At 44.2% G+C, this 24,643-nt stretch overlaps 1 protein-coding gene across 3 annotated transcripts in view; it reads right to left on the bottom strand.

Annotated features, from left to right (window-relative positions):
* The window catches only part of PIGU (phosphatidylinositol glycan anchor biosynthesis class U), a 68,517-nt gene that overhangs the window by 40,174 nt on the left and 3,700 nt on the right, over window positions 1–24,643 (bottom strand). For all 3 annotated transcript variants that reach the window (XM_066384047.1, XM_066384048.1, XM_066384049.1), the window contains exons 3-6: window positions 20,101–20,160; window positions 18,614–18,676; window positions 11,204–11,313; window positions 7,985–8,085 (exon numbers count right to left, since the gene is read on the bottom strand). In XM_066384047.1, the coding sequence (XP_066240144.1) occupies window positions 7,985–8,085; window positions 11,204–11,313; window positions 18,614–18,676; window positions 20,101–20,160 (334 nt within the window). The remainder of the gene's footprint in view (window positions 1–7,984; window positions 8,086–11,203; window positions 11,314–18,613; window positions 18,677–20,100; window positions 20,161–24,643) is intronic.

The raw sequence follows: 24,643 nt of genomic DNA, 5'->3' as shown, positions 1-24,643 counted from the left end.
GCAGACCGAGTAACCCCCTGCTGGAGCCAGCGACCTTGGGTCCAAGCTGGTGAGCTCTTTGCTCAAGCCAGATGAGCCTGCGCTCAAGCTGGTGAGCTCGGGGTCTCGAACCTGGGTCCTTCCGCATCCCAGTCCAATGCTCTATCCACTGCACCACCACCTGGTCAGGCCCGTGAGAGTTTTTAAAACATGCAATACCTGATTATTTAGTCAGGGGCGCTTTACTCTTTTCCCTGAGATTGTCAAATTAAAAAATGACAACAGCTAACATAACAATAGCCATCTGGTGTGAATGCCCTGATTTCAACCATAAATATACAGCTCATATAATAGAGTTGCATCCTTATTAGTCATATTGCATAATAAGGTTGTGTCTGATTGGCTCATTCTTGGTACCAGAAGTACTATTTTCTTTTTTTAGAGAGAAAAAGAGAAAGGAACAGGCAGGAACAGACAGACAGGAAGGGAGAGAGATGAGAAGCATTAACTTGTTGTGGTACTTTAGTTGTTCATTGATTGTTTTCTCATATGATTGTCTTGACCAGGGGAGGGAGGGGCTTCAGCTGAACCCATGACCCCTTGCTCAAGTCAGCGACCTTGGGCTCATGCCAGTGACCACAGCTTCAAGCCAGTAACCTCTGGGCTCAAGCCAGCTACCATGGGGTCATGTCTATGATCCCATGCTCAAGCCCATGACCCCGTTGCTCAAGATGGCAACCTCAGGCTTTCAAACCTGGGTCCTCAGCGTCCCAGTCCAATGCTCGATCCACTGCATCACTGCCTGGTCAGGCCGGAATATATTTATATGCAAGAATAAACACCTGATTTTCTAAGAAGTCACTTTGGAGCAAAAAAGGATAGGTAATATTATAATTATTATTTTGTAAATCAATTAAAATTACTTTTTTTTTCAGATTGACAAAAAATACATTTTTGGTGTGCCACAAGATTTTAGTAATTAGTTAATGTGTGCCATGAAATGGAAAAGGTTGAGAATCGCTGCCCTAGAAGAACTGCAGATGGAAACAGTGATACCCTCAGGCCTCAGGACCATCACTCGGCCATTGTCCTTCCAGGGCCAGACTCCAGCAAGTCAATCTCTCAACTAACATCCTCCCAGTGCTCCCCAGAAGGCTCGGGGAGACCACCAAACCTGAGGGCTCTTTTTTAAAATGATGATATTATTAAAAGTAACAACCAGCACCACCATTTACTGAGCACTGAGCACAAGCCCCCACACCATGCTCAGTGTCGGACACACATTTACACTACATGTATTTACATGCATTTACATTCTCATCCTCCCTTACAACAGCTCCATGCAGCAGGGGCTGTTTCTGCCCCCACGTGATAGGTGAGGGAATGGGAAGCCGAAGAGTTAAGCGGCTGGCTCAAGGTGACACGGGCAGGAAATGGCGGAGCTGGGATTGGCGACCTGATCTGACATCAGAGCAACCTGAGCTCCTCGTCACACTGGACTGCCTCTGACACTACTGATCCTTCTTTTTCCTTGGGAAGCAAGTCCTGTCACATGGGTCTCTTTTAGTGGAATAAGGAGAGTTGGAAGAGTCCTGAGATAGCAAACCTCAGGAATTTCTAGTCTGGAATGTGTCATTGTTGACAAATACCAACAGTGACAGAAGGAGTACCTATGAACAGCCGTCTGTCTTCCTTTTTAATGCCTAACGAAGACGGCTTCACAGGGACGGAGTCTTTTCACTAGCTCACTGGGAGGCAGATGTGAAACCCAAGCTGCTCCCCTAAACTAACACCAGCCCTGCCCACAGACCAGGTTCCTGGCCAACACCCCAGCAAGGCCATCGCAGTATAATGTCCTGGGACTTGTCCTGGCCTGTGTCTCCCAGTGTGTCCCAGGCAACCCTGAGCTGCCACAAAGGAAGCCCAGGGAGTGCAACAGGAGTCAAGAAGACAGAGCAAACAAGGCCTTGCTTGTGACCCAGCACGAGGGGACAGAGTGCTCCAGGGTGGTGTCAGGGTGCGGATGGAGTTTACATGTTTCCTCCCTCCCCCAAAACAAAACCCCTCATTGACTTACAAGGTCATAGAAAAAATGGTTTTAAAATGGCATAATGACATAAAATCTAAGTTATGTGAGACTCCTATTAAATGCACCTTCAGAGGGCAGGTCTTCAGTGTTTCTATCTGTGCTCGACTACTTTAACGGTAACATTTCCAAAGGCCAGAGCTCGGTCTCTTCTGCCTGGCTGCAGCAGATAATCCTTATTTTTAAATTTTTATTTATTTATTTATTTTTTTTTAGGGAGGAGGCAGGGAGACAGAGAGAGAGAGAGAGAGAGAGAGAGAGAGAGAGAGAAAGGGGGGAGGAGAAGGGGGAAGCATTAACTTCCATATATGCCTTGACCAGACAAGTGCAGGGTTTTGAACCGGCAACCTCAGTGTTCCCAGGTCGACACTTTATCCACTGTGCCACCAGAGGTCAGGCATAATCCTTATTTTTAAAATTTATTTTATTGTGATTTTATTTTATTTTAGAGAGAGAGGAAAGGAGAGAGAAAAACACAAAATTGTTCTTCCACTTATTTATGCACTCATTGGGTGATTCTTTTATGTGCCCTGACAGGGATCGAACCTACAACCGTGGTATATTGGGACGATGCTCTAACTAACTGAGCTACATGACCAGAGCCTATAATTCTTATTTTAATGGACACCAGGAATTTTGATAAATGAGTCTGCCTGGGCACTGAATACTCAAACAGTAAAGAGTCTTCACTATTGCAGAGTTGTTTCTAACAAAGTGACCACAATCTTCATAACAAGACAATGCAGGTTATGGAATATCCAGTCATTTTAAGTAACCTGGTAAGTTAAAACTAAGCAACCTACAGAAGCCTACCCACAACCACTCCAGGAAAAAGTATCCTGTGAAGACCTAAGTCATTCCCATATGCCACCCTAGAAAAAGTAAGTAAACTAAGTAAAAGGTTCTATATCCTTTACTTCCTGAGTGTGCAAACTATTTAGCAACAATGTATAAAAATGAAGACTCTCATACACTTCATATGGGAATATAAATTGGTAAAATTCTTGAAGGTACTTTAACAACACATTTCAGAAATCCTAAAGAAGGTACATACCCAGTGACACAATAATGCTATTTCTAGGACTACTGTAAGAAAATGATGGAACATGGATGTGAAAATAACTGTACATTAGGAATTTGTAGTATTATTTAAATAGCTGAAAACTGAAAATGAGCTAAATATTTAATTAGTAGAAGTTGGTTAAAGAATTTCTAAACAGCCCTGGCCGGTTGGCTCAGTGGTAGAGCATCGGCCTAGCGTGCGGAGGACCCGGGTTCGATTCCCGGCCAGGGCACACAGGAGAAGCGCCCATTTGCTTCTCCACCCCTCCGCCGCGCTTTCCTCTCTGTCTCTCTCTTCCCCTCCCGCAGCCGAGGCTCCATTGGAGCAAAGATGGCCCGGGCGCTGGGGATGGCTCTGTGGCCTCTGCCTCAGGCGCTAGAGTGGCTCTGGTCGCAACATGGCAACGCCCAGGATGGGCAGAGCATCGCCCCCTGGTGGGCAGAGCGTAGCCCCATGGTGGGCGTGCCGGGTGGATCCCGGTCAGGCGCATGCGGGAGTCTGTCTGACTGTCTCTCCCTGTTTCCAGCTTCAAAAAAATGAAAAAAAAAAAAAAGAATTTCTAAACAGTCATCTATATAATAGAGTAGTATGTAGCCATTAAAATAGATAGACTAGGTGTTTATTGACGCATGTGGTAGATTGTATTGTGGACTCCGATTCGCCATCCACCCCCATGTCCAGGCCCTTTGCCCTTCCTTTATGGACAGGATAGAAGTCTCCACCCCTGGGCTCAGTCATATAATAGGAAAATAAAAATTCAATAAAAGAGTTTAAAAATAAAAACAAAGAAACAACCTAGAAAAAGAGAAAGTAAAAAGATAGAACGATCAATTGAAACTAAAATATGCAAATTAAATCAATCAAGAAAGTCCAATATCTAACAGACGTTCGAAATAAGGGGACAGAGAAAACAGAATTTGAAAAATAGTAGAGAAACACCTTCTAGAGCAGGGGTCGGGAACCTTTTTGGCTGAGAGAGCCATGAACACCACATATTTTAAAATGTAATTCCGTAAGAGCCATACAATACGTTTAACACTAAATACAAGTAAATGTGTGCATTTTATTTAAGACCAACACTTTTAAAGTACAATAGGTCTCTGAATTATTTTTAATAACGTTGTTATGCTGTTGCTAACCAATAATGAATAAAGTACTTCTTACCATTAATGTGACTTCTGGTGCTGCATGGTTTTGCTGATGGCTTTGTAGTCTGGTTGATACGTGGTGAGGTTAAGCTTCATGCAGGCGTTGAGACTTCCATCTGTTAAACGTGATTGTAGGTTGGTCTTAACGTTCCTTAGATATGAGAAAGACTGCTCACATGCATATGTAGAGCCAAACATTGTCAGTACAGCAATACTCACACGCTGCAGTGTGTGGTATGTGACGGGAAGTGCGTTCCAAGTTTTGACAATCAGCTGGTCCGCGGGTTGAAATTTTTTCATTTCTCCCTACTTGTTTGCTTGCCAACTCTGCTTGCTGTCATGCAAGTCTTTCCAAATCTTCATTCAGTGACTTGAACTTATTCACCCACATGTCTGAGGCCTTCAGGTCAGCAGCTTGTAGCTTAAAATCTCTGACGGAGACAGTGGGGATATAACTCAGGTCGGCGCTGTCCACTGCACACTCGTGTGGATGGGTGATGAACTTAAAAAGACAAGTGCACTCACGAAATTCTCCAAAGCGTGCTTTGAATGACTGCAGGAGATTAGATGTGAAGCCCGCTAGCTGCTGGAGATCAAGATGTTGAGCAGGGTCACTTGCTGTGCATGCATCTTTAAACTCTCCCAGTTTTTCAAAGTGTAGTAAACAACCTGTTTCAATGTCTGCGATGAAGAGTTCCAGCTTGTTTCAAATGCAAACACTGCTTGTTGAAGGGATAAGACTGTATTTCCAAAGCCTTGCATTTTCACATTGAGCTGGTTCAGATGTTCAGTCATGTCCACGAGATAGAACTTCAGGAGCCACTCACTGTTAGCTAACTCAGGGTGCTCGACGTTTTTCATTTCAAGAAAAGTCCAGATTCTGCTCAGACAAGCTGCAAAACAGCTGAGAACCTTCCCTCTTGAAAACCAATGCACACTGCTGTGCAGAAGCAGACCAGGATAATTACTCCCAACTTTATCCAGCAGCGTTTTAAACTGGCGATCATTTAAAGCTCAGGCAACAATAAAGTTGACCACCTGAATGACCAGTGACATCACCTCACCAAGCTGCTCGCCATACACCTGAGCACATAACGCCTTCTGATGTAGGATGCAGTGAAAACTTAGGATGGGTCTCTTTTCATGTTCACAAAGAAGCGCTAAGAATCCTGTTTTTCCCCACCATGCACGGAGCACCATCAGTACACACCAAAATAAGTTTATCTATTTTCTTTAGCAAACTCAGTGAAAGACTTGAATAAATCCTCCCCTCTTGTTGTCTCTCTCATAGGCAAAACAGCAAGACTTTCCTCACGTAGTGTGTCACCGACAGCATACCTTGCAATCACGCTGAACTGGGATAAAAGGCTTACATCTGTTGACTCATCCAAAGCGAGAGTAAAGAATGGTGCTGCATTTATGTCCTTCACTTGTGTTGCCTCAATTTGATTTGCCATCATGATGGTATGATCGTGAACAGTTCTTGCCGACAGAGGCATGTCTTTTATTCGTTTGATTATCTTGTCATTATCCAAAAAGTCGTCAAAAAGTTCACTGGCAACATCAAGCATGAATATTTTGGCATACTCCCCATCTGTGAATGGCTTCCCTTTCTCACAATTGCTAAAGCACCAGCAAAGCTAGCTGAATTCCAGTCACCTTGTTGGGTCCAAACACGGAGTTGCTGCTGACTAGCTTGCATTCTGCACAGTAGCTCTTGACATGCTTTCTTCCTGCTGTTCCCCGCTGGATATTTCGATGCCAATGTAATATGGTGTGTGTCAAAGTGCTGCTTTATATTTGACCGTTTTATCAATGCAATTTTATCATTGCATATTAGACACACTGCAGAACCTGCTCTCTCCACAAAGGCAAATTCCTCTGTCCATTCCTGCTTAAAAGTACGATACTCCTCATCTTTTTTTCTTTTAGCCATCTTCTTCATCAAAAGGGTTTCTGCAATTAGCTAGCTGACTACTTGATTAAAAGGAAGGAAGTTTACTTTCTGATCTCACAATGACCCGTGTACGTTATGCATTATCTAATAAAAATTCGGTGTTGTCCCGGAGGACAGCTGCGATTGGCTCCAGCCACCCGCAACCATGAACATGAACGGTAGGAAATGAATGGATTGTAATACATGAGAATGTTTTATATTTTTAACATTATTATTTTTTTTATCAAAGATTTATCTGCGAGCCAGATGTAGCCATCAAAAGAGCCACAGGTTCCCGACCTCTGTTCTAGAGCTAGAGGACACTATTAGTCTGTACACTGGAAGGACCTACAAAGTGTCCAGCAAAATGAATGAAAAAAAAAATTTCAGTGTTATGAAATTTTAAAACACTGAAGATAAAAAGAAGTTCCTAAATCTTTCAGAAAGAAAAAAGATATAGAATGGCATCAAGCTGCTCAAAAATAGCAGGTTGCTAGGAGACAGTAAAGCAATGTCTTCAAAATTCTGAAGAAAAAGTTTTTCCGATCTAGAATTCTATACTCTGCCCCATCTATTAATTTGGTGCTGAACTAAAACAAAGACATTTTTAAGACATAAAATGACTCAAAATACATATTTAATACACCCTCCCTTTTTCTTTGCAAGAGAGATAGAAGCATCAATTCGTTGTTCCACTTAGTTGTGTACCCACTGATTGCTTCTCATGTGTGCTCTGACCAGGGCTCAAAATGGCGACCTTGGGGTTGAGCCAGTGCCCCTGGGACCCAGCCGATTCTGGGATCGAGCTGGTGACCAAGGCACTCTGGGACTATCCACTATGCCACCAAACAAGGCAGAAAGAAGATTTTGCTAACAGTAACTCTCAGAATGATAGAATTTTAAGATGTTTTCATTAATTTTTCTCTTGGCTTATCTAAATTTTCTGTAGTACTCTTGGATTTTATAATTTTTTTGGTATTTCTTTTTTTAAAATAGAATTTATTGGGGTGACACTGGTTAATAAAACCATACAGGTTTCAATTGTACAATTCCAAAGCACATCATTTGCATACTGCCTTGTGCGCTCACCACCCAGAGTCAAGTCCCTCTGCTCCCATGTAATCTCCTCTGTGCCCTCTTCTACCTCCAGCAACCACCAGACTGTTGTCCAGGTCTCTTTTTTTATTTGTTTTTGCTTAATCCCTTCACTATTTTCACCCAGCCTCCCAACCCCCCTCCCCTCTGACAGCTGTCATTCTGTTTATGTATCTATGAGTCTATTTCTATCTTGTTAGTTTATTTTGTTCTTTAGAGACCACATATAAGTGAGATAATATGGTATTTGTCTTTGTCTGACTGGCTTAATGCAATTAGCATAATATTCTCCAAGTCCATCCATGCTGTTGCAAAGGGTAAGATATCCTTCTTTTTTAGGGCTGAGTAGTATTCCATTGTGGAAATGTATCAATTTTTTATCCACTCATATTTGTGTAATTTTTAAATAATGTCTTTAAGTATTGCATTGTATTTTTTAGATTTTATTTATTCATTTTGAGAGAGAGAAGGGGGAAGGAGCAGGAAGCATCAATATCCATATGTGCCTTAACTGGGCAAGCACAGGGTTTCGAACTGGAAACCTTAGCGTTCTAGGTCAAAACTTTATCCACTGCGCCACCACAGGTCAGGCCAACTTTTGCATTGTTATTTTTTGAAAATCAACAGTATCAAAACCCTACACAAATCAGTAGTTTGTACTTTTGGGGGGATCTTACCTTTGATTGTGGTCAAAATGAAGAATGCAATGAGGGTGTTGTTGATGGCGCAGGTAGACTTGGCAACACAAGATAAGACTGTGTAGGGATTTAAAAGATAGCTGGGGAGAAGCAAACACATTTGGTATTAGTAACGCTGGACCAGGGAGTCTTGGCCACTCTAGCCAGAAAGTTAAAGAGATTTACTAAAAGCATACTCAAGGGAAGGCAGCTTCATACAAATGAGTTATGAGTTCTCCTAAGTAAAAGAGAATGGAGTGCGATTAAGGCCCATGAGTAAAAGGCACTGAATGTTAGAGTCTTTTTTTTTTTTTTATTGTATTTTTCTGAAGCTGGAAACAGGGAGAGACAGTCAGACAGACTCCCGCATGCGCCCGACCGGGATCCACCCGGCACGCCCACCATGGGGCGACGCTCTGCCCACCAAGGGGCGATGCTCTGCCCCTCCGGGGCGTCGCCATGTTGCGACCAGAGCTACTCTAGCACCTGAGGCAGCGGCCACAGAGCCATCCTCAGCGCCTGGGCCATCTTTGCTCCAATGGAGCCTTGGCTGCGGGAGGGGAAGAGAGAGACAGAGAGGAAAGCGCGGCGGAGGGGTGGAGAAGCAAATGGGTGCTTCTCCTGTGTGCCCTGGCCGGGAATCGAACCCGGGTCCTCCGCACGCTAGGCCGACGCTCTACCGCTGAGCCAACCGGCCAGGGCTTTTTTTTTTTTTTTTTTTTTTTTATTGTATTTTTCTGAAGCTGGAAACGGGGAGAGACAGTCAGACAAACTCCCGCATGCGCCTGACCGGGATCCACCCGGCACGCCCACCAGGGGCGACGCTCTGCCCACCAGGGCCGATGCTCTGCCCCTCCGGGGCATCGCCCTGCTGCAACCAAAGCCACTCCAGCACCTGGGGCAGAGGCCAAGGAGCCATCCCCAGCGCCCGGGCCATCTTTGCTCCAATGGAGCCTTGGCTGTGGGAGGGGAAGAGAGAGACAGAGAGGAAGGAGGGGGGGGGAGTGGAGAAGCAAATGGGCGCTTCTCCTATGTGCCCTGGCCGGGAATCGAACCCGGGTCCCCCGCACGCCAGGCCGACGCTCTACCGCTGAGCCAACCGGCCAGGGCCAAAGGCACTGAATGTTTACTCCTTTTTCTGTTGCTATGTGGTCTACAGAAAACCTTATTTAAACATTACAGAGATCCAGTATTCCTGTTTTGCAGATGAGGAAGCTCAATACTCTGTGTTTAATTAACTTTCACAAGCAAATAAATACAGTAATTGTTCTGATAGGCTCTAAAACCTATGTTCTTTCTACTTCTTCAGACTTCAAAATGATATAATTATATCAATTTCCCCACAACCATCTATCTTTTTTTTTACACAGCCATATATCTTTAAAATAGCTACACCCAACTCTGAAAACCAGAAGAGTTTTTCCTCGGTCGGGTTCCTAAGCCGTGATACAGGGTACTCCCATTTAAGAGGTCAGGTCAAAAAAAAAAAAAAAAAAAGAGGTCAGAGCAGCTTAGATTTAATCCTCTGGGTGGTCAAGCAGTCCCCACACAGCCAGACCCCAAGGACAGGATCAATTATCTGCTGACTGGAACAAGCTAGTTGACACAGAACTTCACTGAACTTCATCTTGAACTTTCACTGGGAAGGATTTAAGTCAAAAGAGCTAGTTTTTTCCTGAGATGGAAAGAAATGGACATAGAAAATGAATTTGAAATGTGGTGAGCAGAGGGAAATCTTATATAGTCATACTGGATTATTTTTATTTATTTTTATCTTGCTTTCACAAAAGATTAGATAGCTGAAATAAAAACAGATAAAAAGAATAACAGTAAAATAAAAATAGAAATAAAGAAAGCCAGGGAAAACATAAACAAAAGAAAGAGTAAAGGCCAGGGAAAGAAGACCCAACGAGTCTTCTACGGCACTGTAATAATCAGCACTGTAAAACTCAGATCTGGCTCTGAGTTTCCTGGCAGACAAAGTGAAAAGGGAGACCAGTTACATAATTCTGATTATCAGATAGGAAGAAACATACCAGTGTCTCAGGAGATTATAATTATTATTTATAAATAAAGACCTTAAATCCAATACCTCCCAGGGCTGTAAGATTAGCAGTTCTAAAGACAAAGGCCTAGAAATTTTTCAGCAATTACAGACAGGCTTATTACACAACCTTTAAAGAAATGGCTGCAATTACAGATAGGTTTATTACACAACCTTTAAAGAAATGGCTGCTGCTATTACAAAACTATCCTCAGGAGACATATTAGTCCATAAGGGATTCATAATGTTGCTAAACCTCTGGTTCTATTAAGTAGTTCTTCCCACCAATATTTCTGAAATACACAGATGTGAACTGATACCTCAAAACTGGCGGTGGTGGGGGAGCCATAAATAGAAAGTGATGTTCCAGAAGCATCCACCAAGCCAACTATCTGGAATACCGAACAGGAGGTTCACACACAAGGCAGAAGGTTGAATAAACTGTCCTCATAAAGCCCCTACTAATTCTACAAGTTCTAAGGTCATGTTTTTCCTTGAGAAAACTTGTCTGCCTTGTTTATTGTGTATCCCTACAACTATACAGTATATTATTAATATTCATGACTATTAGCTGACTAAATAATGACTCACATTTGCCTATCTCAGGAATAGAAACGGGAATAACCTGAAAGAACTAAACTTGATGGCAGCACTGAGTACGCCTCGACAATTCTTTTGCAGAGCCTCTTAGAGTAAGTTTCCCTCTCCCATGCCGGTCACCCATCTGGGCATCTGGGATGGGTCTGCCTGGAGCTTCTGTTTTCTGAAGTACAAATGGAGGACTAAATTGTACATGAAGAATAGAAGCTGATCAAAACAACAACCACAAAAAGATCAGAATTTTATTCAATCCATATATCACAACTGAAGCTCTCTCTCTTTTTTAAAGAAACAAACAGTGGTTACACGTAGGCTGGAGCCCAGATCAGCATCGAGTGAAAAAGCATCTGTGAAGGGTTGATTGTGCATGTCCCTGTGTGAGGCTTTGTCCCAACAGAGACAGAATGGCTCTGTCTCTTTTCCTGGCCAGAACCCCAATTGTGCAACAGAGCTACAGCACATACTTGATGACTAAGACTGCAAACCTCCAGAAATACAACAAACAACATGAGAAAGTCTCATCAGATTTTCCTCGCATTTGTTGGCACGGAGCCCTGTGTTGTCAGAATACTTACAACAGGGCCACTTTCAGAGGGATGTAGCGCATTTCCATAGGCGTTCGGATGAGTTCGGCCACATCTGGGGCATACTGGTCTAGTTCAAGGAGGAGTTTCTGCTTTTTAAACTGGAAAAAGAAAAAAAAGGACAAAACAGACACAATTGCCTTCCCATTGCTCTTAGGATGAAGACAAAAGTCCTTCCGTGACCCACCCGGCCCCACCTCTCCATGCTCATCGCATTTTCAGACACCATGAACACACCACCCCTCCCGCTCCCAGACCTTGACATTTAACCTGGAACGACCTCTTCCTCTCTTTCCCTAGTGAACCCCCACCTAGTCCTTAGATCTCAGTAAAATAACCACTTCCTCAGGAAGGCACACTCACCTCCCAGCCCAACTAGGAAAAACCTCCCCATCATACACATCCTTTCACAGCTCTGTTCACAGTTATAACATTTTTATTTATTTATGTCTGACTAACATGCGTTTCTCTCACTAGACGTTGAGTTCCATGAGGGCAGGGACTGTGTTTATTGCACGGTGAGCAAACAATACCTGTCAACAGCTACATGAATGAGTAGATGGCAAAGCAGAGTTCTTAGCCATTTTAAAGAATTATTATCAGTGGCCGAAGGCCTTCAGAGTCCCATCAGTAAAGTGAAATATTTTCATGCAAAGTGAAATGGTCCCCTGAACGTCGCAGTATCCTGAGTTTTCTTCTGAGCTCTCCTGTTTCCAGTTTTTGGTTTCCCAGAGGAAGCAGGGAATGGCCATGATAAAGAGGATGAGGCTGGGTGTGGCTGGGCAGCCGGACAGGTAAGAGGGAGTGAGGTGGGGTGGCACTCTCTTCCCTTCCACTGGTGTGTCCCAACAAGTTTATGGGTGTGTTCCAGAATGAACAAGAGTTAGGCAACCCTGAAAGTAAACATGGGTCAGCCTATAGATGGAAAAAGCCTTTGAATCCAAAATGGGTAGCCCTGCTGATTTAATGATCAGAGTATCTTATTCAGACAGTAGGAAACCAATACTGCAACCTGGCATAAAACAGTAATTCAGAGGAGCCAAAGTAGCTAGCACTTAACTGTGTGTGAGTAAAGATTTAATGATGAGAAGAAACAGATGACAACAGAAAATAAACTGCACTGTACCATTTATATAAAGTGAAAAGCAGCCCTGGCCGGTTGGCTCAGTAGTAGAGCGTCAGCCTGGCGTGCAGGAGTCCCGGGTTCGATTCTCGGCCAGGGCACACAGGAGAAGCACCCATCTGCTTCTCCACCCCTCCCCCTCTCCTTCCTCTCTGTCTCTCTCTTCCCCTCCCACAGCCAAGGCTCCATTGGAGCAAAGTTGGCCCGGGCGCTGAGGATGGCTCTATGGCCTCTGCCTCAGGTGCTAGAATGGCTCTGGTCGCAGCAGAGTGATGCCCCAGATGGGCAGAGCATCGCCCCCTGGTGGGCATGCCAGGTGGATCCTGGTCAGGCACATGCGGGAGTCTGTCGGACTGCCTCCCCGTTTCCAACTTCAGAAAAATACAAAAAAATAAAAAATAAAGTGAAAAGCATGCAAAATAATACTATGTGTTATTTAGGGGTTTACAAAGCCATGTGTGGGGATGATAATGCTCAAGTCAGAATCATGGTAACTAGTGAGAGGAGGAGTAAGGAGATTAACTATAGAGAGAGGCAACTCTATGAGTATAATGTTTTATTTTTTAAGCTGAAACAGGTTCACAGCATATATTATTTTACTTTAAATTTTATTGATAGATTTTACAGAGAAAGGGAGGGGGCAGGGGGGAGAGGGGAGGGAGAAGGGGGGTAGAGAGAGAAAGAGAAACAGATTTGTTGCTCCACTTATTTATGCATTCATTGGTTGCTTCCTGTGTATGTGCTGACCAGGGATCAAACCCGCACCCTGGTATACGAGGACAACAATCTAACAAACTGAGCTATCCAGCCAGGGCCAATGTGTATTTTTTAAAATATTTTTGCATGTCTTAGGTATTTAATAATTAATTTTTTTAAGTTAAAATAAGTTTTTTGTTTTGTTTTTTTTGACAGTGACAGAGAGAGAGAGTCAGAGAGAGGGACAGATAGGGACGGACAGACAGGAAGGGAGAGAGATGAGAAGCATCAATTTTTCATTGTGGCACTTTAGTTGTTCATTGATTGCTTTCTCATATGTGCCTTGACCGTGGGGCTACAGCAGACCGAGTAACCCCTTGCTCAAGCCAGCGACCTTGGGTCCAAGCTGGTGAGCCTTGCTCAAACCAGATGAATTCGCACTCAAGCTGGCAACCTTGGGGTCTCGAACCTGGGTCCTCTGCATCCCAATCCAATATTCTATCCACTGCACCACCGCCTGGTCAGGCTTAAAATAAGTTTGTTTTTTTTAAATTAATTTTAACGGGGTGACATTGATAAATCAGTGTACATATGTTCAGAGAAAACATCTCTACGTTATTTTGACGTTTGATTATGCTGCATTCTTAAAATAAGTTTTAAGAGCCATCTTTCAGTTCAAGAGAAAACCCTCTCCTTTCCTGTCTGTCTTTATCTCTCCCTCTCTCTGACTCTTTCACTTTGTCACACACACACAAAAAAAAAAAAAAAAAGAGAGAGAGAGAAAATCAAAGGGCTGTCACAGGAATACAGGTAACTTCCGAATTCATGCACCGTTTAAAGTAGAGGCATAATCACAAAGCCTGAACAAGCTTCAAAACCTCCCTGTGGTCATCTCTGAGAGTCCAAGTTATGTGGTGGGCACTATCATCAGTAACATTTACACTGTCATTCACAGCTGGGGTTGTTTCATTAAAAGGACAAAACACAAACGAAGGTGCTTCTATCAGAGGAACGGCGGCTGGCCCACAAACAAAGCTCTTGGTGAGGCCAGCTGCAGGAGCAGTGCTAGGAGGACAGAGGCCCCACTCGCTTAGGATACTGCAGTGCTGGTGCACAAAGGCCACCTGAAGGGTATCGATCCACAAAGGCTATTAAAAAGGGAACAGGGAGTTTGTGTAGGAGCAGCCAGAGACAGGGGGGAATGCAGACCCGTTCCCCAGGCTGGAAGCCAGCCAGTGGGGATGACAGTCAGCGATGGAGGCAGCTACCAGGGACGAGTAGACCCTGGGCAAAGGAACACTGTGCTAACAATGGTAGAAAAGTATTTCCTTATCCTTCTAAATAGAATTTATGAAAGGAGAGTCTCTGGGAGAGAAGGGCAGTCAAGCCAGCGGTCCCCAGATTCTTTGCTACCCCTCTCTTTGTCTCCCCCAGTATCACCAGCACAGCTGCCATTATTCCGGGCCTTATCGGCTCAATATTGACTCAGCTCCCCAAAGCAAAACCAAAATTTCTTTTTATTTATTTATTTATTTATCTATCTATCTATCTGAAGCAAGAAGCTGGAGGCAGAGAGACAGACTCCCATATGCACCCGACCAGGATCCACCCGGCATGCCCACCAGGGGAGTGATGCTCTGCCCACCTGGGGTGTTGCTCCGCTGCAATCAGAGCATTCTAGCGCCTGAGGCAGGGGCCAGTGCCCAGGCCAACATTGCTCCAATGGAGCCATGGCTGCAGGAGGGGAAGAGAGAGACAGAGAGAAAGGAGAGGGGGAAGGGTGGAGAAGCTGATGGGCGCTTCTCCTGTGCGCCCTGGCCGGGAATCAAACCTGGGACTTCCACACGCACCAGGCTAACACTCTACCGCTGAGCTAGCCGGTCAGGGCTAAAACCAAAATTTCTTTTAAAACCCCCGCTGCATCCCAACAGAGACAGGAAAGTGACTAAAAATCTAGGAAAATTCAACACACAGACACACACACACACACACACAGAGCAAGAAAATATTAGAAATATAAAAGTTGATGAGATTAGCCCTGGCCAGACAGCTTGGTTGGTTAGTGTGCTGTTCCAAGACCCAGAGGTTGAGGGTTGGATCCTGGTCAGAGCACATGCAAGAAAAAGATCAATGTTTCTCTCTCTCTCCTCTTTCTCTAAAATCAATCAACACATTTTTTAAAAATGAGATTAAAGAGTACAATTTAAAACCCAAAGGTAAGTATTTCTAGACATTCAGTAGTCTTGACAATGAGGAGATCTAAAGCTATCACAGGAAGTGACCTGAGTTACCCAGCTCTGTTACCTTTGTGATCATTCATCAGCTTGCACACAGATGCTTGTACTCTTTTCCATGTATGTGTGTTACATATTTCAGTAGTTTTTAAATTAAAAAACAAAAACCTGGCCCTGGCTGGTTGGCTCAGTGGTGGAGCGTCAGCCTGGCGTGCAGGAGTCCCGGGTTCGATTTCCGGCCAGGGCACACAGGAGAAGCACCTATCTGCTTCTCCACCCCTCCCCCTCTCCTTCCTCTCTGTCTCTCTCTTCCCCTCCCGCAGCCAAGGCTCCATTGGAGCAAAGATGGCCCGGGCGCTGAGGATGGCTCTGTGGCCTCTGCCTCAGGCGCTGGAATGGCTCTGATTGCAGCAGAGCGATGCCCCAAGATGGGCAGAGCATCACCCCCTGGTGGGCATGCCGGGTGGATCCCGGTCGGGTGCATGCGGGAGTCTGACTGCCTCCCCGTTTCCAACTTCAGAGAAATACAAAAAAGAAAAAAAAATCTAAAAAACAAAACAAAACAAAACAAAAAAACCCAAAAACCTACAGTATGAAGTCTCCCTTCCTTCCTTTCCTCATCTCCTCCGCCATGTGGCCTTTTCTGTCTCTTGCAAAATTTGAATTTGCAAGTGCATAATTCCCCTACTTCAAATGAAGAGCTCTTTTCTAATCATCCAAGCTGTGCCCGCACTCTTTTGCATGCCCAAAACCGACAGCGGGGGGTGGGGATGAATATGGCACCTCCACTGCATCTGTAACTGTCAGCCTCAGCACGCTCCAAAGTCAGGAGCCAGCCTCCAAAGTCACTACCCTCTAATCACAGGAAAGGGAGGAGGTTTTATCACTCTACCAAGCCACCTGCAGCTTTATCAAGTGAATTCGGAGTTCCAAATAGCAAAGCACCTCTCCGCAAAGGATCACTGGACTAACAACACTGTTGTCGAGTGAGGCAGAGGCAGATGTAAAACGCCAGGAGAGTCAACTGGTGACAACAAATCAGCATTCATATTCCATAAACTAACAGCTGGAGAAGGGGCGGGGATGGAGTTCCTCTTCTCTGCATTTCAGTTTTCTGGGATGCATTTTGGGTATGGACACAGCATCATTACCAAGGGTTAAAAAAAAGTCTGAAATTCTAGCAAGACTGAAATGCTTCCAGACAATATGATATGGGCCCATTCTCAAAAGGTGGGGAAGACTTGGAGGAAGACATGCATCACTCAGTATCCATGTTGTCACAAATGCTCCATTAAAGATGTACACCCCCTACCCTTAGTGATATCCTCTAAGACGTAGTTCTTAATCATCTAGGGGAAGAATTAAGCATTCTCTGAGCACTAATAACAAGTATGGACTCTCCACATGAAAAAAATGACGTATGCACATACATTTACTATTTTTCATACCATCTCAAGGGTATTAGGTTTTATAAACCTAATAATTGACCCCAAGTCAAGAGTCCTCGGTCTAGATATTTTAACAGTCTCTTTGCAGTCTAAAACTCTAGAATTCACCAGCTTTATTTGTTATTGATGACCAGTGCCCCAGAAACGCTGACTGCTATTTCTGGTTCTATTACTTGGTAACAGAAGTGAAAATGACCACAAACAGATAACACCAACGGGATGCAGCCTTCTCTCACCCTGGTCTAAATCTTCTCAGTGGCTCCCAGCCAATCAAGGAGGACTACAGCCAATTTTTTAAAAATAACTACATGGATCGTACACATGGTTAATCTGTTAACTCTCTCAGAATCAAGGAAAAATGAAAATGATCCCATGATACAACTCCCTGTGGCTATTACATATGGATTAAAACTAAAGTTTACATCGATACTTTCCGTGGGGGGTTAATACATGCCAAGTTTTCCAATTAAGACTGCTTTCTGCAGCGAAACAGAAACTCACGGGGAATCCAACGTTACCTCAGATAGACATAACACAGCGAGTTAAAGCTGTATTAATGTTCCTGTGTAAAGAAAAACTGGCGAAAGGAATGTAAGACTTTTCAGGCTCCTCATTAATATAATCGTAGTTCAACTCTATTTGCACCAAAAAGTCTGAACTGGCACAGGTTGAGTGGATAGTAAGCTACTAAGACTAAGTGAACCTTCTGTATCTGTTCTATTAGTAAAGTTGTCTTGTTTGTTTGGGTCTGGCCATTCCCAGGCTGGCTGAACAAGCCAGAAGCTTTGTTCCCACTTCTTAGTATTTTAAAAACAGTTGGATCCGCCTGACCTGTGGTGGTGCAGTGGGTAAAAGCGTTGAACTAGAACGCTGAGGTCGCTGGTTCAAAAAAAACCCCCAGGCTTGCCTGGTCAAGGCACATATGGGAGTTGATGCTTTCTGCTCCTCCCTCCTTCTCTCTCTCTCTCTGTTTCCTCTCTCTAAAAAATGAATAAATAAAAAATCTAAAAAAAAAAACAGTTGGATCCTAGGCCCTGGCCGGTTGGCTCAGTGGTAGAGCGTCGGCCTGGCATACAGGAGTCCCAGGTTCGATTCCTGGCCAGGGCACACAGGAGAGGCGCCCATCTGCTTCTCCACCCCTCTCCCTCTCCTTCCTCTCTGTCTCTCTCTTCCCCTCCCGCAGCCAAGGCTCCATTGGAGCAAAGTTGGCCCTGGCGTTGAGGATGGCTCCATGGCCTCTGCCTCAGGCACTAGAATGGCTCTGGTTGCAACAGAGCAATGCCCCAGATGGGCAGAGCATTGCCCCCTGGTGGGCATGCCGGGTGGATCCCGGTTGGGTACATGCGGGAGTCTGTCTGACCACCTCCCCATTTCCAACTTCAGAAAAATACCAAAAAAAACCCTAAACAGTTGGATCCTTGGCCCTGGCCGGTTGGCTCAGTGGTAGAGCGTTGGCCTGGCGTGCGGGAGTCCCAGGTTTGATCCCCGGCCAGGGCACAAAGGAGAAGCGCCCATCTGCTTCTCCATCCCTCCCCCTCTCCTTCCTCTCTGTCTCTCTCTTCCCCTCCCGCAGCCAAGGCTCCATTGGAGCAAAGATGGCCCGGGCGCTGAGGATGGCTCCGTGGCCTCTGCCTCAGGCGCTAGAGTGGCTCTGGTTGCAACAGAGTGATACCCTGGATGGGCAGAGCATCGCCCCCTGGTGGGCATGCCGGGTGGATCCCAGTCGGGCGCATGTGGGAGTCTGTCTGACTGCCTCCCCGTTTCTGGCTTCGGAAAAATACAAAAAAGAAAAAAAAAGTTGGATCCTTAAGTACATGCATGACCCTTGACTCTTTATAATAACAGGGACCAGCAGGCTACCAGATGCCATCCGTTTTGTTCCCACTTACTGACCACTCACCACAACTTTATTGAAGTCCTGGATTGCAAAATACAGGGCAATGGCAGTGAGTGCATCAGTTATCTGTCAAGAGAAAGAGAAATAACAGGAAATGAACCCAATTAGTATAGGAGCAATGGAATGCTGCCAGGGCCTGAAGTTGCTGGATGGTGGTGGACTATCCAGTACTGACCTCTTATAGTCAGGCATAACCTCAGCCTTCACTTTACCCAAAGATAAAGCCTTTTCAGGGACACCTACTCTGTAATTGCAAGTTACAAAGTTTTCTTTAAAGTGGAAATAATACCCACCTCGTCATAGGCCCGAAGTATGGCAAGTGCTGAGCACACAGTAGGTCCTCAACGAACAGAGCTGTTGTCATTATTAAGGAAGACCTCAGTGGACCTCCTACTTTACCCAGATTTTCAACCCTAGATTAGGCAAGTGTTTCAAATTACTATGCTCTCAAAACACAGCCCTGTCGTCTCGATTTCTTGCCCCTGAAAGTCTCATCAGGCCTGTGACGTTGTCACAGAATCTCCTGGCAGAATGCTCAGGAAATTGAGGATGCCCTCAACATTGGCACCACAATTAAAGCCAATCATAGAATCTTGGAGCTAGAAAATTCAAGGCTACACAGTTCACATATCAAGTTTTTAAAAATATAAGAAATTGGAACTAATCAGATGTCATACACAACTCTTCATACTTCCATAACACAGCTGACGCTTGAACAACCTGGGTGTGAACCACAAAGGTTAACTCACACGCAGATCTTTTTCAGTAAGTGCCTGTACTGCTTTCACCCAGGGTTGGGAGTTGTGCATGTAGAGGACCAAATGCATGCATTGTTCTATGCCATTTTATATACAGGACTTGGGTGTCCAAGGATTTTTTGTATCCATATCCGTGGAGGTGGGGGCCATCCCAAAACCAATGCCCCTGGATACTGAGGGACAACTTAAGTTTTGGGGGACTAAAAAGTTACACGCAAATTTTCAACTGCATGGCGGGGGGTATCCTTAAGCCTCCACATTGTTCTATGGTCAACTGTACAATTACAAATTCATATCAAAAATAGTTTTTTGCTTTTATAGTCTAAGACAGTGGTCCCCAACCCCCGGGCCGCGGACCGGTACCGGTCCGTGAGCCATTTGGTACGGGTCCACAGGGAAAGAATAAATAACTTACATTATTTCTGTTTTATTTATATTTAAGTCTGAACGATGTTTTATTTTTAAAAAATGACCAGATTCCCTCTGTTACATCTGTCTAAGACTCACTCTTAACGCTTGTCTCGGTCACGTGATACATTTAGCTGTCCCACCCTAAAGACCAGTCCGTGAAAATATTTTCTGACATTAAACTGGTCTGTGGCCCAAAAAAGGTTGGGGACCACTGGTCTATGAGACTTCTGAGCACGTAAGATATTTTTTTCTTAAAAATAAGATTCAAGACAATAATATTTAAAATATACATATATTGATTTTATGTGGAAGATTGCTTACCATAAATACCAATTCAGCATAGTCAATCAGGAAATGAAAGAGGTATATTATTAATGGAGTCTGCAGGAGAAAAACAAACAAACGAGCACATTACATTAAATCTCACTATTATCAGTTTCTACAGTAGGTGGTAAGATTAAAAGCTATCCTGTCAGTAAAAATAATTTTTTTCCTAGAATACTGTTCTATGCTTGCCGGCCAGTATGCATATGAGAGAGAATAATTTTGTACCACTGGGTCATTTTGTGCCACCGGAGTATCTGCTGAATTGAGAAAAGAAAATAAACAAAATCCAACCTGTTAAATATCTGTGTAAGTAGAGTTAACACATTAGACCCGGCTGGAGGGCTCAGTGGATGGAGCATTGTCCTGGCATTGTGGGTTCGATCCCCAGTCAGGGCACATATGAGAAGCAGTCAATGTGTGCAGAATTAAATGGAAAAATGAGTTGATGCTTCTCTTTCTCTCTCTCTCTCTTTCTCTCTCTCTCTCAACCTTCTCCCCCTCTCTTACCCTTCCTCTCTCTCAAATCAATGAAAAAACCTGGTTGGGGATTGAACTCATGACCTCTGTGCACTGGGACCACAGCCGGGACTGCCCCTTAACCTTTTTATTATTTTTTTTTTTTTTTGTATTTTTCTGAAGCTGGAAACGGGGAGAGACAGTCAGACAGACTCCCACATGCGCCCGACCGGGATCCACCCAGCACGCCCACCAGGGGCAACGCTCTGCCCACCAGGGGGCGATGCGCTGCCCCTCCGGGGCGTCGCTCTGCTGCGACCAGAGTCACTCTAGCGCCTGGGGCAGAGGCCAAGGAGCCATCCCCAGCGCCCGGGCCATCTTTGCTCCAATGGAGCCTTGGCTGCAGGAGGGGAAGAGAGAGACAGAGAGGAAGGAGGGGGAGGGTGGAGAAGCAGATGGGCGCTTCTCCTATGTGCCCTGGCCGGGAATCGAACCCGAGTCCCCCGCACGCCAGGCCGACGCTCTACCGCTGAGCCAACCGGCCAGGGCCTGCCCCTTAACCTTTTACCAGCCAATTTCTGTTCAGTTTTTCTGACTCTCAGCCTGTGCCTCTTACAAGTCGGTAAATGCAGCAAGGAGAAAGCAGGTCAGAATGTCAATCTTGCTTTTCGTACTTTCTTCTCTGGGATCTCGGCCCCTTGACTCCTAACTACTTTGGAACTTTTCAATGCCTTCGAACAGATGTATTTTGTATTCATCCTGCTTTTGTAACTGTTCTAGGGAGGAGGGCTGGTCTGCTACTGTAAGCCAGTTCACCAGTCCACCAGAACCATAGGAAAGCGCACGACTTGGTTTTAGGGAGACCATACTGATGACTCAGGTTGTTTGGTGAGAACAAGCTAGTGTGATAGAAAAAAACCAAGGTGTTAGAGTCAGACTCAGGTTCAAAACCAGGTTCCACCTGTGTACTTTGGACAAGTTTTTTCCCCCTGAGTTTTAGTTTCCTCAGCTATAAAATAAGAATAGTGACTTATTTCACAGGATTCCTGGGAGGGTATAGTGGTAATGTGCCCAAAGTACTTAGCATGCAGTAAATCTCAATATATTAGCTACCTGAGATCAACTTTTTACCTCTTTTTGAAAATGGGGGCATCAGCTTTGCCTTTCAAAGTTCTAAAAGGATTAAGCTTTTACAACAATCTACTAATGGATTCTTTTTTTTCATTTATCTTTGTTAGTAAAAAGTAGTAACTTGATATTTATATTACCAATAGCCTCCTTTCAAAGTGTTTTGATGCTTCCGATAGTTTAGAATGACTCTAAATCAGTCCCAGAAATATCAGGACAAATAGTTTTCAAAAAGCCTATCAGTAAATGGGCTGGTTTCCATAATGAACTCACATGTATGCAGTAGTTTAACTGCATATAATACTATTATAGAGAAGTCTACACTGAGTATAATTTGCCTTTAAGCTACCTCTCCAATCAGGGTCAGGTACTGTATATATGAACAAACCCACACTTTAACTATCCGTACTTAGCTACACATACAACACAGACACATCTGTTGAAAGCGGTCATAAAAAATCTAACCTGTGGTTGCTAATTTCCTTTTTTCTCTCCTATACCAATTTTCCGTCTCCACTTTCACACAGTCTTACCTTTCCCTAAGAACCAGATAATAAAATCTGTTGAATATTAAGAAGCAATGCAAAGCAATGATGAACTTTCTTTTCGAAAGTGTTCTTTTCATTTGGCTTGACATAATTTTATTTCTTTATATTTTATTACTTAAAGATAATAAAATATAGCTGGCCCTAGATTTATGAACATCCAGCTTACAAGAAAATTAATCCATAACCAGGAATGAGGAGCAAGGCATTCTGAGTTTGAAGCTGTCCCCACTGCGTTTGGGGGAGGCAACGGTTCCTGCCCCTTAATTCAGAGTTGTTAAAGGTTGACAGTCCTAAAGGGATTATTTCATACAAGTATGGAGAGTTAACATGTTTCCTGTAGCAGCAAATTACTACCTCATACTTTCACCCTCTTTTACACACATATACACACACCCCGGAAGGAGAGTGCGTGTTCTAGGCTTCCTCGTTGCATCGAAGAATGCGTTTTCCCATAGAAATGGTATGTTAAACTATGGTTAAGTGGCTAGACATAGCTCTCCCATGTACAGTATTCATTCAACATATTCTTTCTGAAAGGACTATTTCACATCTTGCCCTCTCCTCAACCTCCAACTTCCTTCCCCATTTCTCCCTTTCGACCAACAAGCTCATTTCTTACTCCACTCAGAGAAGAAATTAAATGAGAACTACAATACCTTATTTTCCTACTATCCAGCGGACCAACTTCCTCTATCGATACCTATATTCTCTACCTGTCTCATGCTAACAGTGATATGAACTTCCTGTGTTCTTATCTAAAGCCAAATCCTCCGACTATGAACTGGATCCCATCCCTTCCTGCCTCCTCAAAGACACTGCTCATTTGACGGTCATCTCTTTCTTACCTCATCAACTTCTCCATCCACGGTTATTTCCAACAGCAACTGAATATGCAGATCCTCATACTTAAAAGCACTTCACTAGATATCTTGCTCTAACTACCATACCATTTCCCTGTCCTCCATTGGAGCAAAACTCCTCACAAAGGCTATCCCTACCACTGTGTACCTGTCTCTTGTCCCTACAGTCCACTGAAAATACTGTTGCCAAAGTCTTCAAAGATCTCGATTTTGGCAAATCAATCATCAATCTTCAGTCCAAATTTCTCCCACCCTGCAATAGCATTTGACATAGTTTTCATTCTCTCCCTGAAGCACTTTCTGCATCTAGCTTCCATGTACTACCTTCTCTTACCTGTCCTCCTTTCAAGCTTTATTTGCTAGCGGTAAATTGGGCGTTAAATTGTCAAATTAGAAAACAACTACTTTAAAATGATATGATCAAGTCTGTCTGACGGTGGTGCAGTAGACAGCGTGTCAACCTGAGACTCTGAGGTCACCAGTTTGAATCCCTGAGGTCACTGGCTCGAGTGCAGGATCATCAATAAGAACCAAAGGTCGCTGGCTTGAGCCCAAGGTCACTGGCTCAAGTAAGGGGTCACTGGTTCCACTTGAATCCCCCTTCCTCCTCCTGCATCAAGGCACATACGAGAGCAATCAATGCACAACTAAAGTGAAGCAGCTACGAATCCGTGCTTTTCTCTCTCTCTCTAAAACTAATTTTTTTAAAAAATTTAATGATATGGTCAATAACCAGAAAGAGAGTGGGAAAAAATGTGGTTGATGTGGTGAGTAGGGCCCACAGGGCATTAATTATGTCCCATAAGGTGTTTGGATTTCATCCTGAAGCCAGTGATGAGCACACAGAGGTACTGAGCAGGAGAGTGACAAAATCAAGATTCACATTTCAGAAAGACGGCTCTGACTGCAGAATAGAGTCAAACGGAAAGACAATGCAGAAAGGCTTGTCAGCAGCGTTGCAGTAACCCAAGAAAGAAATAATGGTGACTAAGAATGATTTTACTATTCTTTTCTTTTTAATTAATTAAAATTTTTTCTTGCCTGACCAGGCAGTGGCGCAGTGCATAGAGCATTGGATTGGGATGCCAAGGACCCAGGTTCGAGACCCCGAGGTCGCCAGCTTGAGCACGGGCTCATCTGGTTTGAGCAAAAAGCTCACCAACTTGGACCCAAGGTCACTGGCTCGAGCGAGGGGTTACTCGGTCTGCTGAAGGCCCGTGGTCAAGGCACATATGAGAAAGCAATCAATGAACAACTAAGGTATCGCAATGTGCAACGAAAAACTAATGATTGATGCTTCTCATCTCTCCGTTCCTGTCTGTCTGTCCCTGTCTATCCCTCTCTCTGACTCACTCTCTGTCTCTGTTAATAAAAAAAAAAAAATTTTACTTACTGATTTTAGAGAGAGAGACAGGAACATCAATCTGTTCCTGTGTGTGTCCTGACCAGGAATCGAACCAGCAACCTCTGTACTTTGAGGCAACACTCTAATCCAGTGGTAGTCAACCTGGTCCCTACCGCCCACTAATGGGCATTCCAGCTTTC

The sequence above is a fragment of the Saccopteryx leptura genome, chromosome 5, assembly GCF_036850995.1.
Source record: "Saccopteryx leptura isolate mSacLep1 chromosome 5, mSacLep1_pri_phased_curated, whole genome shotgun sequence".
Classification (NCBI taxonomy): Eukaryota; Metazoa; Chordata; class Mammalia; order Chiroptera; family Emballonuridae; genus Saccopteryx; species Saccopteryx leptura.
The sequence above is the reverse complement of the archived record's forward strand: the minus strand, read 5'-3'. Positions and strand labels throughout refer to the sequence as shown.